Source organism: Pongo pygmaeus, chromosome 11, assembly GCF_028885625.2.
Source record: "Pongo pygmaeus isolate AG05252 chromosome 11, NHGRI_mPonPyg2-v2.0_pri, whole genome shotgun sequence".
Lineage (NCBI taxonomy): Eukaryota > Metazoa > Chordata > Mammalia > Primates > Hominidae > Pongo > Pongo pygmaeus.
Genome location: NC_072384.2, coordinates 47,879,899 through 47,898,733, shown reverse-complemented (window position 1 = coordinate 47,898,733; position 18,835 = coordinate 47,879,899). Strand labels below are relative to the sequence as shown.

The 18,835-nt window shown below is 35.0% G+C and overlaps 1 protein-coding gene across 11 annotated transcripts in view; it reads right to left on the bottom strand.

Moving 5' to 3' along the window:
* MBD5 (methyl-CpG binding domain protein 5) overlaps positions 1–18,835 on the bottom strand; it is a 475,447-nt gene that overhangs the window by 28,173 nt on the left and 428,439 nt on the right. For 8 of the 11 annotated variants that reach the window (XM_063647444.1, XM_063647445.1, XM_063647443.1 and 5 more), the window contains 2 exons: positions 14,904–17,039; positions 1,206–2,231 (listed from right to left, as the gene is read on the bottom strand). In XM_063647444.1, the coding sequence (XP_063503514.1) occupies positions 1,206–2,231; positions 14,904–17,039 (3,162 nt within the window). The remainder of the gene's footprint in view (positions 1–1,205; positions 2,232–14,903; positions 17,040–18,835) is intronic. The other 3 variants (XM_063647451.1, XM_063647450.1, XM_063647452.1) reach the window with 1 other exon arrangement.

Below are 18,835 nucleotides of genomic sequence, written 5' to 3'. Positions count from 1 at the left end.
ATAAGTGAGCCTGATCAGGCCTTGTTTACAAAATTTAGTTCTCAAGCCATAATCATCAATAGATACCACATCAAATCATTGATTTGGTTTAGAAACGTGCATTTTGTTTTGCAGTAGAAGGTTGGTCACCTAAAATTAAAATGGAAAAGAAAGCTAACAACACAAAAGAATTCATTGTCGTAATCATTCAAAATAAATATATAATCAGTAGGATTAATAACTAAATTTATATTCAAAATTCAAAATTATTTTGAAATTACTCTGACATTTTCTTGAGGAGAAGGTCATAGAAATTGTCTTGTAACTTGAAACATGTAAATCTGTAATGCTTTGTAGGTTATTTAACTACAAATATTTCAATGCCAAGTAGAACTAATTATACTATATTATAAAGGCATTCATAAAATCAAAAAAACACAAATAATAAACAAATTATTTTTTACACCTTGAAGATGCCATTGACATCATCATGTACATTTCCCTGTTTCTAGACTTTATGGACACCATCCCTACACTGTATATTATAGTTACCTATATTCATCAGTTAAATATACCTGGCATTATTTTTGAACTATTTTGTGATAGGATAATACAGATGAAAAACTTTGTTTTTAAGCCACAAAAGTCAAAAACATAATACTGACTGAGGAAATCTAGTAGCAGCTAGAGGGGCTGTTCCCTTGAACTTGGGCAAACTTTAGCTTTGCGTGTTTTTACATCTTGTTTCTTGTTTTGCTAGACAAGCATTTAGTTTTGTTTACTTAGGGTTCACCTGGAAAACACTTTCTCAATCTGTTTCCATCCACAGTGCAGCTGCTCATACTAACCCTGTGATGCCACACCAACTAAAATTCAAATAAAAGTGATTTTTAAGATGCACCTGTGCTTTATTATTTGAAAAATGAGACTCTACTTGGCTTAAGAGGTGATGGGTAGGTTAGGTTTAGGTGGCATCAGAATTAGAAGAGAAAGCAGATTAAAATGATATTTAGTATTGCTAGAATAGGGGAAAGAGGAAAAAGTCACTCATGTTTGTATAACTATGGTTGTGTGTGAGTGTTGTTATATTTAGTTCCTTAAGCAAGCTGTGACATAACAAAAACATTTTTAAAAATAGTGTGACAAAATGGAGTTTTTAAAAAGGAGAAAATAGAATTAGAAAAACGTTTCTTTTGTAAAAAATCTGTGAAAAAAATTTAACTTACCAAGTAGACCTGTCCCCAGTAGAGGGTTAAGTAGCTGTGGCACCACAGAGTTACTGTTGAGTTTAGCTGGACCAGGTGTATTCCCAGCATTATTAGATATATTCAGCAATGTTTCTGCCATTGACACCACTGCTGTCCCACCAAGTGTTGAGACAGTCAGTGCTGCCACTGCTGATGATGTAGTGGTTGTGGTAGTGGTTGCCTGGGAGGAGGTTGCTATGGAAACCTCTGGATGATTAGCGGTGTTGGCCGATGCCGAGTTCAGGACACCTCCCAACAGCTGGGGATTCAAGGTCATTAATCCTGAGGCCCCATTGACAGCTGGGAGGAGCAGGGGGTTAAAAGTAGTGTCACTGCCTGCAAAGCTTGGTAAAGGGTTCCCCAGTGGGCTGGTTAAAAGTGTCTCAGCTCGGCTGTTGTCTGACTGATTGCTTGGCAAATGGTCTGGTGGGGCTGTCATCTGTGTTAATGAGGGTAAAGGGGTATTTTGCTGTTGCAAAAGATCTGAGATGGTCAGATTGAAAGATGGCAGGGGAAGCATGGCAGCTGCTTGGGCTTGGTTCTGAAGCAAGGCTGCTAAGAGCTGAAAGTGAACAGGCTGCAATACCTGCCCATCCATGTCACTGGAGAGAAAAGCTAAAGCAGCGTTTACATTTGGGTTGAGAAAACCTAAAGGGTGGAGGTTGATCTCAGACTTGCCTTCTCCTGCTGAAGGCTGGAGGATATTTAATAGATTCTGGTTTAGGAGATGCTGTTGATTCACTGGCAAAGAGATAGGTAGAGAACTGAGGAGGCTGGGGTTCAAGGGGTGTGGAAGATGGTTGTTTGAAGTGCTGTTGGATGGAAAATGAAGTGCGTGCTCCTGGCCAACAAAAGGAAAATCACTCCCAATGGGTAGCTGACTCTGCAGTGGGTTTCCAGCTGCGGTGGTGACTATGACGCCATCTTGAAGAACAGACGTTGTCTTTGTGATGGCAGGGTGGTTGGTGCCTGCTATGGCTATGGAGGATGATGGTCCTGAACCGCCTAAAATGAAAAAAAAAAAAAAACCCAGTTATTAATCATGAATGTTATGTGAGACTAGGCATAAAAATGCATTAACATAAGTTTAAATTTATTTGTTCCATGGCACCTTCATTGATTGTAACTAGATTAATTGTAATCAGATCACTTGACATCTGTTAATGGGACTTAAGTTTAGAATGTATGCTTTTGAAAATAAATATATTGAAGACGTTTTATTGAGAAATAGCTGGTGAGTTGTGGTGGCAGGAGAGGTGGGGGGTTTAAAAAAAGAAATAGCTGTTGCTGACTATCAAATAGCTTGTTTTTCACAGGCAGACAAGTGAAAGGGGAAGATGGGAGAATCCATGTTCTTCATTCAATTGGGTAGATAAAAGTGGTAGTTTTATTTAAAAAGTTTTTTTCATTAAAAAAGTTATTTGTCTTTATTTATAAAACTACTACTTCCTTTTAGTGAAAAGAAACCCACAGAGGTAGAATGCACATAAAATTATAAGGCAGAAAATAAAAAGTACCTGTGAAGATAAACTATTAATATTTTAGTTTATAGCTTTCTGGGCTTTTTCTACCTGCATGTCTGTACATATGCAGGCATGCATATATATATATGCATATATATATTACATATATTTTTAAAAAATAGAATCATGCTATGATGTTATTTTGTAGTTTTTTTATCAATATATTGTGATTATCATTCCATGTTAGCTTATATATAGCTACAGAACCATTTTATTAGTATCATGTATGATATACTGTACTTTAATCAATCCACAGTCATGAGTTTTTTTATTATTTCCAATCTTTTACTATTTTAAGCAATGCTATGACAAATACTCTTATTAACACTTCTTTGCCAGTTCACCTAATTATTTTCTAAGGATAAATTCTTAAAAGTGAAATTCCAGGGACAAAAGGGTTTACATATTTTAGAAGCTTTGAATACATAATGTCAAACTACCCTCCTGTGAAGTTGATCAATACACACTTAATTTACATTCCTATAAGCAGTGGAAGACAGTGCTCATTTCTCTCACCAATACTCTATTTATCATTATTTTTGACAATGAATAAAAACAATAGTTAAGAATCTTTACCATTCTGATTGCGTAAAGATACTTTGCACTTATGATTTTTTAAATTAGACCAGTCTTAAATAGCATTCTTATTCTTAAAAGCCTTACACTAGAGATGAAAATTCTGGGAATTTAATATCTGAAAAGATAAAATTTCACTTATTTATAACTGTTTTTGTGATGTTCAACCCCAGCTGCACAACAGAATTATCTGGACAAATTAAAAAAACAAAAACAAACCAATACCTGGGCCCTAACCCAGACCCGCTGAAAACTCATCTCTCGGGGTACAGCCTGCGCAGTAGTATTCTTTGAAATCACCCCTGGTGATCCAGATGCACAAGGGGTGAGGTAGATAGGGTGAAAACCACATCTATTGAAAAGGAACCTATAATCACTTTTTTGTAAATGGTCTTTCCCTGTTGTAAATGCATTGTTTTATGTAATACATGCATTTGACAAATATTTTATTATTTTAAGAATACACATTTAGTTTTATTTAAAAATACTAAACACATATATGGAATAATGAACAACACCAGTGTCACCAAAAATCTAAAATAACTCAAACATTTTGGGCTATGCTATGCCATGCTATCCTAAAAAACTTTACATTTTATCATGTTACCATTGAGGCTTCATCCAAATACACAGAAATGTTTCCATAGTTGTAACAGTAATATGAATATAATTTTATATTCTTCTTGTTTTCACCTAATAGAATAACACAAGGATTTTTCCTTTCTGATAAATAGACTTTGTATTTATATTTTAACTGTGTAGTGTATGTATTTACTATATTTATTGAACCACTGTGATAAAGTCTGGTATTCATATTTTGATTTCTCATCATTATAGATAATACAGGGATAAATATCTTTCTACATGTGATATTTGCTACCTTTGAATTTTTTCCTTAGAAAAAATTTCGTAATTGGCATGATTATTTTGAGAATCAAAAAAAGGGAAGCAAAAGTTCTGAAATATGTAAAAGTCTATAAAAATAAAAGGAGTCATCATTATTATTGACATTAGTAGTCATAGTAGTGGTGCTGTGGTAATAGTAGTAAGTACAAATCTGCACATCCAACACACTTTACAGAATATCCCTATAGCAAGGATTTGTCATTTTTCCTGGCTGTCATGGTCTGCCTTTATTTTTTTAAGAGTTTTCAGTGTTTTAAAGAATGAGATCTTAAAAACCCCTCTTTGAAAATACATAAATATTTATGAAATAATGACCACATTCACCAAGAGTAGGGTAAGAAAACATACCAAATGCTGAAGTAGGCATATAGTATACAATTCTTTAAATACGAATTCAGATTTGTTACAAAATAATCAAAACCTTAAACATTTAATTGCTTCTTAAATCTTGCTGCTATTTCCATAGATACTATGGATTATTTCCATTGGACACCATCTTTTTAATTTTTTTTAAACTTTTATTAAACCTTTACAAATATTTTTAAGAGTTTAAATAAAAAGTCTTATTTACTGGTAATCACTACTTGTGGCACTATCTGTGGCAAGTTTTCCTCTCTGCTAAATAATAATGACATATTTAGAGGTAGAGATCACAATTTCTCTAACCAAAGGCAGAACACATTTTCAAAATGCTCTAGAGTGTACATGGCAAGGCTTTGTAGATGAAGGCTTTCCTTAGAGATTATTATAATTTTTAATCTTTATTTTGCAACAGACAAGTATCCACATTTATGATTCAAGGAAGTAGTCATTTTGGGATAACATAAAAGCTCTAAATATCTAAATATTATTGAAGAATTAGAAGAAGCGAAGTGTAGATACTCTGGGTGTATTTTTGTCTTACCATCAAGAAAGTGGTGAATAACACAAGCTTCTTAAATATAGTACAAAGATGAAGGTATAGTTTTTAAAATTTTTCTTTAATTTTCAACAAATCTATTCAACAAACAGGTGTACTCTGCTGGACAACAGAATAGAACTAACTACAAAAATAAAATTAAAAAAAAACCCCTTGTTCTTTCCTGAAGGAACTAAGAGTTTAGGTAAAGAAAGAAACACAGAAATCTCTCTGTCTTTTTCTTCTCTCAAATATATATTTATTCAGAGTTTATTATGAACTAGAAAAATGTAAAGCTCTTTTCTTATATTGCTAGTATAACTATAAGGCAATATGCTAAGAGGTATAACAGGTGTATAATAAGGAGACCACTATAAAACTGAACATGTCAGGGAAAACTAGTCAAGTGGTATAACATTTGGTCTGGAATTTGAGAGATGAAAAGGAAATAAAAAGGGCCTCTATGCAGAAGCAAGATGATTTAAAAAAAAAAAAAACAAAGACATAATAAAGTAGATGGAAGGTAATGAAGAGTCCTGTGCTTCCCCAAAACAAAGAAATATGACTGAAAACATTGTGAGGTTTCCCTATGCTTCCAGCTCCTCCTACCCATGGTCGAACCTGCTGCCTTAGATAAGCAGTGAAGACATTTGAAATCATCTTTCTAAACCATCAAAGACAAAAATCATTTCTTAGTTATCACTGTATTTCCAAGACCTAACCCAGTCTCTGACACATGATCGGCATTCAAAAAATGTTTGTTAGTATTAAAAAGATTGTAAAATCATAAAACTTGCACTCAATGTTTAGAAGTAGGTAGTTTGATGCTATGTGTTGGTGTGTTTGTGGACAAAGGGAAAGAATACCACCCGTTTGTGGAGAAAGTGAAAATGAACTCTCCAGTGTATTAGTCCAATGCCAGGAGATTAGGGACATTGGAAAGGAGATGGGTGCAAGATGACAAATTACCTAAGAAGGCTTCCAGATATTTCAAGAAGTTGAAATCACCCCACAGAGGGAGAAGTCTATCCCAAATTACTCTGAGTTCTTAAAGTTACTCATTCATGCTTACAGTCATTCAAAGAGGACCCTGAATTTGTATGAAATTTTATAGATGGAGGAAAATTTGGAAATTGCTTATTTCTGAACCACTTAATCTTGAATCTCTGGTGAACGTATTTCATAGTTCTGCACAAAAACCCTATGGTCTGTTAAACCATGGGGAAAAATGTTTCGTTAAAGCTGTTTTTTGTTTTGTTTTTGTAGCCAAGATATTTTGTGCTTAATCGAATAAAAAGGACAGTCGCTGAGATTTTTAAAAAGCAAATTATTCATTACATGTTTACCAGTTAAATAACCAAAAGGCAGCTGGGATCCTGGAACAAGTTAGTAAGTCGGAGAAGTCCTTTACTGGGAAAAAATGATTATTTCACACTGGCCAGCAGCACCATGAACTGGCATACTTTCTTTTTCTCATTGTCTCTGTTGCTTTTCAGGAGTAGGAGAGAAGACTGGAAGGCCACCCAAACAAACTTTGGTGCAAGATCTCATGCTTAGACAGCCAGAGATTAAGACAGTCTAGTCCAATGAGGAAATGACAGTGGTAGCTTGCCCAGTAGGGCAGGTTTCTTTTCTTTTCTTTTCTTTTTGAGATGGAGTCTCACTCTGTTGCCCAGGCTGGAGTGCAGTGATGTAATCTTGGCTCACTGCAACCTCCGCCTCCCGGGTTCAAGTGATTCTCCTGCCTCAGCCTCCTGTGGCACGCCCGGCTAACTTTTGTATTTTTAGTAGAGACAGGGTTTCACTGTATTGTCCACGCTGGTCTCGAACTCCTGACCTTGTGATCCGCCTGCCTCAGCCTCCCAAAGTGCTGGGATTTCAGGCGTGAACCACTGTGCCTGCCCCAGACAAATTTCTGTACGTAAACAGTATTCTGCACACACTTATAATTCATGATGTATGTATACGCATATGTGTGTGTACATGGAAATAGCACGAGTAAATTTTAAAGGATATTTTCCTAATATTAATTTAATCCTTGACATGTTTTATCTGTCTCATTTTTAAAACTACTTTTCAAAACAAAGTTAATGTCTACCTCTTTTGATTCGTTTCTCTTCTTCCTGGTCATTGTTTGTATTGTGCTAAACTCTTATATGGCTGTCTCTTAAATATTAATAATATTGTTATACATGTCTTTGGATATGTACAAGATAGGATATAAAGCTCATATCAAAGAGACCAATGAAGTATTTTAAAAACCTCCTTATACCAGTTTGTTTAGCTCTAATTTTGAACAAATACTACTTTATGCTAAGAAACCTTTTCTAAATTAATATGCCCAAACACTGATTTTTATCTATAAAATTCAAGAACCTAAGAAATAAGTCATACAGAATGTGTATGCCTTCACCATCTGACCTTTATCATTTGCTTTGGTAAGTGTACTTGCATTGCAAACAGGGACAATGGTGATCCTTAATAAAAATGAATGCTTGTAGAGATAAGAGAAAATATCATGGCTTAGTAAGTCTAATAAATATAATTCACTTTTCAATCCCATTGAAATAGTAAATTTTCTCCTCTATATTTAGAGGACCGATTTTTAATGATAACAATAATAAATTGAAAGATAACTTTTATGAGAATACTAGATTTTTCTATGAGACTTTATTTTCTCAAGTTTTAGTAAGAGGGAATGGTAATGTGTATTTACAAAAACATATAAAATCTCTATCTTTGTGCTCTGGATTCTGATGTAAATTGTTAACATTCTTTTAGCAGCAATAGAAACAAAATCTTAGGGACTAGAGGCTACTTTGTTCTATTCAAGGGAGGGAGGAAGGGGCCCTAAACCAAAGGACTTAGGAGAAGGTAGAGAAGATGGGAAAGGGAGCTGTGGCAGTATCTGAGGAAATGCTCTCCACACTCAACAGGGCCAAGAGGATGGGGAGGAGAAAAGAGCAGTAGAAGGGATGCAGCTTGAATCTTGGAATATGATGTCTGTGTAGTTATGACTATCAAGGGGATCAGTCCTTTCAGTCTCGTGGTGGTGATGGAGTCAGAAAAAGAGTTTGCTTTTTTTCTTTCCCCCACCCCCTGTAATCATGTTTTGTTTCCTTTCTTAACACATATAGTTACTCTGAAAACTGTTGGAATTAACTTTAAAATTCTTGGGATTTTTCAGTTTACTCAATAATAGGTTTTTTTTTTTTAAAATTCCTCTTTTATCACATTTTTCTAAATATTTGTGAGAGAACAAATGTAGAGAAAAGAGTATAAGTCTCTTGCTGGTAGAATTTCTGTTCTCTGAATATGCACTACAGTACCTAATAGTTAAAACACTTCATCAATATTCCAATTGGACGTCTTATCTCATTTTGTTTAATGAGCAGAGCAGGCTGAGTTTCTAGATTATGAATATGCTTAGCTTTGTATTCTTCTACTGTACCCTGTTTTATCTGCAGTGCTAAAACAGTGCCTAGCACATCCTAGGTGCTCAATAAATATTTGCTGAATTAATTACCTCATGGATATTCTGAAACATTATTGAGATCTATTAGTGGGCTGCAACATCAATTTAGTATGCCCCAACTAGTATATTTTTGATAAATGAAATAGAAAAGGAAATGTAAAGAACATTGCACAGCTAGGGTAGTATTTTGTGGAAGCACTTTCTGTTAGCTTATATACGTGAGTGCTAGGTCATGATCTGTTTTGTGAGTGATTAAAATCATTTCAGTGAGTCATGGCTGTTATTAAAAAATACCAAATAGAATAAGATAAAATAGAATGGGATAAAAAATCAGAAGTTATTACAAGTAATAAGTATTTGTTTCATGAAACTTTTTGTTACACATTATAAATGTATGTCTAATGGACTGTAATGCAAGTTAATTTCCTATTGTGGGAAGAATTTTAAAAAGTTGAGAAATATTGCTTTAGGATCAGGCCCCTGAGTTGCTCAACTCTGTAGGAGATGGTCTATGGAGCTGTGCTCTAGGGAGCATATTTATCAGGCTACAGTGAGAAAGGGGTCCCTGTGGAGTTATGCAGCACAGGAGCCCTGCTCTAGTATATCTGTGATGAATACTCTCTCTTATACCTGTGCCCATGGGTCTTGGATAGATACTCCGGACTTCCCTGGACTAGCTCCAACCCCAGGAATACCTCAGCAACTCCTTCAGACTTCTGTTGTCTAGCTCCTCTTTTAATCTGTAAAAAGGTGAGCTGTTACTTTGAATTTGCAAGTAGTATAAGGCTTATAAATAATTTTTACTTTACTCTTGGCTTGGCTGGCATTAATGTTGTTTGATAGAAGTTCCTAGAAGGTAAGAATTTTATTTATGATTTGAAGTATTTAGTACTACATGCATGAAAAAATGAAATCCATTTTGATGACATCATAGGAATATTTTTTAGCATTATTTTTATGACTCAAACATTGTAGGATTAACATTACTCCATAGAATCTGGGTACGTTTTGCACCTGTGTAAATGTTTTTTGGACCACTTGATTTTAGTAAATAGTAGCTTGGGCATCTTCTAGAGAACTGAAGGATTTCTAGTGGCTTTATAAGTGAGCTCAATGAGTTGTAATGGAATAAAATTCTCCCAATTTGCACACTGGGACAATTTATTTCTTGAAAGGTACAAAATAGATCACTGAATCAGCAAACATATCACCACTCTGAGTTCTGTTATCACCTTTGATTACATAGACTCAATGTCTACAGCTGAACATATTTTAACTCCTTTTTTTTTAATACAAGGAAACGTTAAACTGGAATAAGTAAACAAAATAAGTGGTGAAACCTTGATATTAGGAGACCTTCTTAAACAACAAGACGTTGACTATATTAAGATTATGTTACAGCAAAGAATAAATGGCTCATTTTGCAAAAATTTACTAAAATAATAGACATAGATTTTTAATCACAAAATCCAGAATTTAGTATAGTTCTGCTGTTTGGTTAAAAAACAAGTGCAGAGAACAATTTTTAAACTACAAACTTTGTGCATCAGATTGGGGGATAAAATCTAAGCATTTAAAAATTTGAGTGAAAATACTTTCACTAGCAACTCATATTTATTCAGTCACAGCCTTCAAGGAGGCTCTTCCTCTTTCTTCAGCCTACATTAATCTATATAACACTGAATTATTTCTATACAAACCTCTCATCTCCTGAGAAGGATACTTTATAGTATAATCCACCCTTGAGCATTTTTATCCCTTAATCTTTCTGCCCCTGTAGCTTCATCTAGAAAAAACAGGGATGACAACTCCCTTTATTTTCTTTACTGCTATGTTCCAAGAACAAATGAACAAACAGGACATAAAAACCAAACTCACTACTTTGTAGTCTTTTACTCAAAGTGTTCTTTTGTGGTCTCACTATTCCATTGTCTTATACCTACCATATTAATGGCTGTCCTGAGTTTCAATCAAATGTATTTTGTGCTGAAAGAAAACTTTCTTTTGCAGTTAAAAAAATATAAGTATATAAATACTCAAGAACATTTATTTATTTGTAGGCTTATTTATATTCTTGTCATGTATATCTTTAAGAGTTAAGGCAAATAAATGTTTGAATTATTTTCTCTTCTGGCACAAACCCATATTGTGTCCCCTCAGAGGATTAAGTTTTCACGTGTTTAAAAGAGCTGATTAAATGCTTTTTTTTTAATTAGGAAAAAATAAGAGAACATAAAAGTCATTTTAAAGTGAAAAAAGTTATGTTGTGTTGAATGACTTAATGACTTTAACATATTGGAAGAAGGTAGGGTTGCTAATAAGTATGTTGGCAGAATAATCTAAATCTTTTTCCTTCTTTGAAAATTGTGAACAACTGCAGGGCAAAGGAAAGGATGGGTCATTGTGTGGATACTAACAGGGCTAAGTCCTCTGCAGAGGCTTGGGTTACTGGCATGTGTTTTTGTTATCTGGTAAGCAGGTGTGCAGTAGTTAGAGGACTAAAGAGGCCCGGGCATTTTGAAGTTTGCCAGGCAAGGGCACTTGATTTTGGAGTCTTCCTTAAGTCATAATATTATAGAACATGTGCTATAGCTACTCACATGCTGAAATGCATCTCTCTTTAAAAATGGAAAGTTGCTTTAAGTGTCTACTACTGATGGATTTCCAGAACATACCTGCATTTGGCAGTTTGAGTGTTTGGACTGAGAACTGGGAACTTTGGGATTTGGCTGCCAGATCCAACAGAGATTTGCTTTACAACTTGAGGAATGTCACCAAGTATCCTACTGGTCAGTTTCTAAATCTGTTACATGGAAATATTAAACTTTACCTGTAATTTGATATTGAAAAAGCCAGTGGAAAACTGTAAACTTTAAAATGCAAAGTATTTTGAAGCTTTAGTGGAAAGGCAACTTGAAAACACAAAGTAGAATTAATAAAGCCTTGTATATTCATAAGTTTTAGAAATTCTTCAAAGTATTTAATATCTTTTATCTGATTTTGTTACTATCTTTGCCTTCAATTCCCATACTTAAGTTGTATGTTTTAAATGCACCCCATAGAATTCACACATAGGCCTAAAAATCAATATTTGGATTGTTTTGCATAGGAAGACTCTCCTTAAAAGAAGATTTAAAAATAGATTACCAATGGAACTAAGCATTTTTCAGAGGAAGTTATTTCTTATCTTGTTAATGTCTTAATGTAATATTTTTGAACTTTTACTTAGAAGAGTGGAAAAAGGCACTGGATTGAGCAAGAGGTCACCTGAGTTGTGTCTAAGCTCTGTAACCACAGAGTACAGTTGGACCATGTTACCTGTTGGTTTCTTTCATCCTCACTGTGCTACCATGCTTGGAATGACATGACTAGCATCTACATCTCTTTTAAAGGCCTACTGACATGTCACCTACTAGGAAACCCATTCTAATTTGAGTGAGGTGATAATTAATTAAAAGAAAGGTCAACAAATGTGATTCACTAATAAGGGGCAGTTTTCTTGACATTTTGGGTATTTCTTCTTCTGCACTAACATAAAAATTCTAGTCATTATTTGCTATAATATTGGCAAAAATAACTGACTTTCATCTGAAGTAAATCAATAGTTAACAAATGTGGCTGTTAACAGGCATTAATGTGGTTTAATTCATTATCTATTGAACATTTTAAAAGATTTTGAAAGGGAACACAATACTTTTGAGCACTAAATGTTTCAGATGAAGAATTTATGCAGCTGGGAGGAAAATGGATTTTAGAATCAGATGAACCTCAGTTCAGATCCTGATTCAGTTATATATGATACGGAACAGTTACTTAAGTTTTTTTAGCCTCAGCCTCCTGATCTGTAAAACTGAACAATAATACTTTATACTTTAGAAAACCGCACAGATTAGAAATAATAGGGAAATCACCTGGTACATAAAAGGTACTTGATGATAGATAGCTATAGCAACATTTTAAGAATAAAATGTGGTTTTCTTCTAATGTCTTTCTGGTATCATAGAAATACTCAGTAATACTCCTACAGGGATAGCTGTGACTATCATTTACTGTCTCATTCTGAATGCCTACCTTTAAGGCTCAATGGTTATTTGATGAATGAATAAATGTCAGTGTAAACAGATATTTAGGCTAGGCAATTACAGTGATGGTACATTCAGTTGACACAGTTCACTACATGGCAAAAAGAAACATGGCATTAGAGACTGCTTCAATATTTAGCTCATCAAAAGAGTTACGTTCATTAGTAAATCAATCCGTTTTCATAACCAGCTGCACATCAGACCTATACAAGTTAATTAGTATTTAATTTTATTAGGTTTAATACTTTAAAAATTCATACTTAGAGTTTTATTAAGCACATATTTCCTGTTAGTTTACACTAGTTGGTCATATTCATATCATTACTAGACATGTATCCTTATCCTTTTTAGCTATTTATATGCTAACACTTTTCTGACACTAATAAATTTTTAACCTATATGCTTTGACACCCCCAGCAGTAACAGTACAGGTCAGATGTGTTACAAAGATACATGAAACAAAAAAAAAAAAATGATCAAAACAGTATTAAATAAGTCTAAACTTGACCATCAGAAGAAACAAGAATATAAGTAAATGTTGGTCTTTTCCATTATAGATGAATTGAAATACATCAATGAAATACATACACTTTGCACATGAACTCAGACCTGAAATGAAGTAAACTGAGGTAGGGGGTATCAAAACTGTATAATACAATGAGACTAAAAATGTCTCATCAAAATTATTTAAGGTATGCTCAATAAATACGGTGTACTTCTAAATAGTTATGAACTTTGTGTAACTTTTCTGCTAAATACATAAAATAAAATTTTCATTTGTGTTGAGTTATCTAAAAAGAAATATGATGAGTGAGTGAAAAGTTGGAAGCCCCCTATGGAATAAGTATACTGTTAGACACATAAAAAATAAAGTTTCATGAGATTCTTTAAACTAAGAATATCAAGAAGGCACTAATAATTTCAAATATCTTCTAAACCATATATATATATATTTAACATGAGAGATCATTGAATAGTTCTTCATTAAATAGTGACATCAAAACATAACACATAACACAAGATGTGAAGGATGGCAGGTGTAAATGGCAACACTAGGAAGGAAAACGCTTTTACTATCAGCAACAAAGCCATGTGGGTTAGAATGCTTTTCCAGCATGATGGTATTATACCTGCACACTAGCTTATTATTAAAAACCTCAGCAGTTTTCTCATTTCCAGTAGCAATCTGGTTTTCATAGCACACTGTTTTCATAGTGAACAATAATGTCTTTACAACCATCTTTTATTTCCTCCTTGTCATTTCTCATAAATCATTAGTGTTGAATAATGTTTTCATAGTCAAATTTTCTGATGCCTCAACACATTTACCTCTTAGGTGCTTCTGTACAGCTTTTATAACAATTTCTGAGGACTCTATTGCACAAAACACAGGTCTTTTTCTAATATGCCTACTTTTAAATAAATTTGTTTCCTTAATTAATGGTGGATGAAGAGATACAATAGATTTGGGTTCAAAACCTTAATGTCAATGATAAAAATGGTTTAGTTCTACAAGAAAATCAAAAACCAATTTCAAGATTAAAAATTCTGGAAATCAGGTTTTCAAGCCTTTTTTTTTTATTAGAAAACTTAAATTATTAGCTTTTTTTTTTAAAAAGGGAGTAGCCAATATCCATTTTTGAGTTTTCTCAAACAAATAATAATAAAGGATAGCAAACTAGGATAAGAAAACACATTAGAAGACAGCTTTCTACTTCGTACAACTTCTAGTTAACCTTTTCCTATCCATTCACCTACTTCTGTTCAGCAGCAAGAAAAAAAATCCATTTATTTTTGCCTTTTTGGATTTTCCAAGATAAACTTCATTTACCTGAATACAAACAAAAGCTAGGGAGACGGCTTTTATATTGGCATAGACCAAGGACATATCTCACAAACCAGGAAACCCTGCCTTGTATGGCTTATTTTGCAGTTTGGAGTCCAATGGTTATAAAACCAAGTGAAAGTCGAACAATATTCAAAATGACACAGATTGACAACAAATAATGGAAACACATGAAATCCTCTTAGCTGTTAATCTTCCCAATAGACAAATCCCTAGCATTCTGTAAATAAAATTATAAATACTAAAGAAATGAAGAGAATTTCACAATGGGGAAAGGATGATTTCTTATCATAATAAATATTTTGGTACAAATTTTTAAAAAAGTAGAAAAGTTTAGTACCTTTGGGTACTTTTTTCTAATAAAACCATACCTGCTTCAGAACTTGTTTGATTATAGCTGCTAACAATGCTGTTTGGTATCACTGGAGTGGAGGACGTTGAAATTCTTGACTGAGGTGGATTGGGATGTAAGGAATTTCCTAAAGCCATGCCCGACTGACTGAGCATCCCACAGTTCCCGCTAGCCTGAATCTGATTTATTAAACCTGCAAGATGGTGGTTGGGGACTGGACTGTTACTGTGAACAAAGTTAGTGTTTGCATTGTGGCAGTGCACGGCTTCCCCTCTTAAAGGTATGTTCTGTGTCAGTGAATTCTGAAGAACACTAGAGTTCATACTGGGATCTGTAAAATGCAGCTGGTTAGCAGAGCAAGGCAAAGCAGTATTTGAGGCCCCACAACCCGGGGTACTATTGCTACTCAAGTGAGAGCTTTGACAACTCATAGACTGTAGTAACTGAGACATTGAACTGATGGGAAATGAACCCTGACCCTGCTTCCTTAGCAAGTCAGGTCCAGGTTTAGGAACTGCAGAACTATCCATTTGAGACTGTCTGAGCAAACTCAACACTGTCGTAGGTGGTTGTTTTCTTTTCCGCAATGAGTCTTTTTGCTGAGACATCAGCTTATCTCTTAGTGCTGCTCGACCACTTTGCCCTTCACCTGTTGGGAGAAGCATGTTGGCAGTAGGAGGGAACATGGTGTTTAAAGTGCTATGTCCTTCAGTGTTGCCACTGCCGGCAACAGCTCCAGAACTGCTACTGCTGCTACTGTTGTTACCAGCAAGTTTGTTTTGATTTGCTAGCTGTGCTTTGGCTGCTGCTGAGAGTAAACTACTTGCTGGAAAGGAGGCAGCATTGTGCTGGTTCAAGATCTGATTTAAAGGCATTCCCAGCAAACCAGGCTGACTCTTTACAGAACCACTTCCGGCAGATGCAGTAGGAAAAGCTGCACTGCTTGGGGTATTTAGTACATTACTTATTCCAGCAATTAATGGGTTAGGGATATCCTTGTACTGATGATGTCCATCGGACTTGGTAGAAGGGCTTGATGGCATTGATGGCCTTGGGGACCCTATTGTTGACCTTGGTGACCTGGGTGGAACCTTAATACCACTACAAGTGGCCTGGGGTCCTACAGGTGGCATCATGAAATTTCCATGATCTGATGATGTGGAAGATGAGCGTGATCTTTGGGGCGATGCCTCAATCCTTCCAATTCCAGTCCCCATCATGTGCACTGGGGATGTCACTGGAGAAGGGGACAGGGAGGTTGAAGCTGAATGCTGAACTCTTTGTACATGACTCCCATGATTCATGTGACCAGGTTTTACAGTTGGCAATGGGAGATTACTTGGCAAAGGAACAACAGCAGGAGGCATGCTTACATTCATCATAGGTACCTGAGAGTGGACATTTGAATGGAAACTGGTTGGATTAATGATAACAGGGTTCTGATTCACTGGTTTACTAGGAATAGGGTCAAGAATGCCAAGTGGATCTTTCTCAGATGTTAATGGCTTTTTCTGAAGAGCACAAGAAGGTGGAGGAGGGGGAGGTGGGCCTTGGGGTGGTTTGTGGTGGAACATTGCTCGTGGTATTTCCATATTAGTTGAAAAATTACACATTGGTTTTTTCATTACTGGACTCTTTGTAGTCAAGGTTGGGGAAAGAGGTATATTAGTCCTTCCAGCCATTGCACAGGATGACTGTACAGGAGAACCATGTAGCATTACTGAAGGTGGAGAAAGAGGAGTCCTATTCAGGTGAATAGGACTAGAATTGGGAGCTCCATGAAAACCAGGATTATTTCTTGTGAAAACATCAGGACTTCCAAGTGGGTCAGTCCTTGGAGAGATTGAACCATCTCCATATATCTGGGAACCGGATGACGCTGGGCTGGGCAGGCCTCCATGGCTGCCACGGAATGGAGATTTCTGTCCATGTTCACTGCTGCCCAATCTCTGTCGGGGGTAGACAGGGTGGAGTTCTTGTTGTTGGCTTCCAGGCAGTTCTTGTACATATAGCCTTCCCATGGCATTTGATGATCCAATCATTAACTTGAAAGGATTCTTACATTCAGGCATTACAGAATTTGTAATTCCTTCATGAGACTTATTTCTTACTGATCTTGGAGTTGCTGCCCGAGAAGGTACTACTGGAGTTGCATCTGATGTGAAAGAGAAAAAAAGAATTCTGTTAACAGTCTCAACTCTTTTGCGGTGGGAGGGAGGGAAGGAATGGAGGAAATCAGGAAGGGAGAGGGAGGATGGGCATCTGGAAGTAGGAATCTGTAAATAAAAGCTGTGATTCTATGCAATTAAAAATAGTTCTATATATTAATACTATTTTAAATTTGATTTAAAAAATGTACATTATTTTCCCTTTGTTGACCAAAGGTTCTCAGTAACTGCTCATTATGCTTATTTACTCTTTATCTGTTGAGAAAGCATGGGCATCTAAAGCAATACATAATGATATTAGTCATTCTAATCATATTTAGAATATGCAAAATCAAGACTAGCGGTCCAGATGGAAATGGTGATATTACTACTTTGTTGGATTTAGAATTTTTAAGAATGCAGTTACAACAGAAAATTGTGATCTGTGTGGCATAATATTTTCTTGCGTGATTTAAATGAATTGCCATTTTCACCACAAAATGTTCACCCTTATAAAAAATGTTTGTGGCATAATATTTTCTTGGGTGATTTAAATGAATTGCCATTTTCACCACAAAATGTTCACCCTTATAAAAAATGTTTCTGTTATCTTCCTGCAACCTTCTCAGAACAGATACAGTAATATTTCCTTATCCCAACATTTTCACTATGAGAATAAGACTTGATTTCTGTCTAATGGGATTCCAAATCTTTTATAATGGGAGTAATAAGAAGAATAAATGCAGTGATATTGCAAACTAACCCATGCTTAGTTTCACATCATGTTTCTAACACTGTAATTTCTTTGCCCTTAATTAGTCATTATTGTAAAAACAGCCACAGCCTTTTATCTCAACTTAGGTAAAAGACTGCAATTCTTTCATTAGACAATTGGGTGTGTTCAGGGTGGTATGGCCACAGACTTCAATTCTTTTATTAGGATAGATTTCTCATGTAAAATTTAGTTGAAGTGCTAAAACCTTCAGTACTGGGCTCCAATTGCATATTCTCTTTTTACATGAGTGCATTTCTCCTTCTCTGGCTTTTTGGAATCCCTTCAGTTTTTCTGGAGATCAGACAGAATACAGGCAACAAAAGCAAGCAGACTCATCATACAGAATTTTCATTCTATCACATCAGAATTCTAGGTTTCGGTTTTTTAGCCCCTTACAATATCTAACTATTTTATAAAGTTATGCCTTTTAAAATGAAAATGGCAAGTAAAATTTGTTTCATATGCCAATTCCCACCAATTGGTGGTAGCTGCTTAGAAAGCTGTGTTGGAAAGGAAGCTGAACTCTAGCTGGGCTCCATGAGAAAATGCCAATGAGTCTGTTACAGGCATAGGAGATGAGAATGGCACCATTCAAACTATACATCTGCCATACCTATTTTGAGACTTATATTAGCAAGTAGAGTTACATTCATTTGCAATAATAGGTACACTTACTTAAATGGATAATTATACATTTAAGATTATATATATTTTTCCTATCTGCAAGACACTATACAGGTCAAATCATATCATAACAATTACTGAGATATTGGTTCTCAACCTGGGGTCCAAATAAATCTACATAGAGCACATTCAATTAGTAAGAGAATGCAGTGAACATATGTTTTTCTTGGAAAATGTGGAATTTCTGATTTTATCATGGTAGAGGTTCTTTGATAGAATGATTTCTGGATATAATATACGAAAAGTTGAGATCCAATGATATGAGAGAATTGCAGCAGATAAACTCAACTGAAGCTTATTTTCTTGTTAAAAAGAGATTTTTTTTAAGTTTGTAATTAAAGGAAT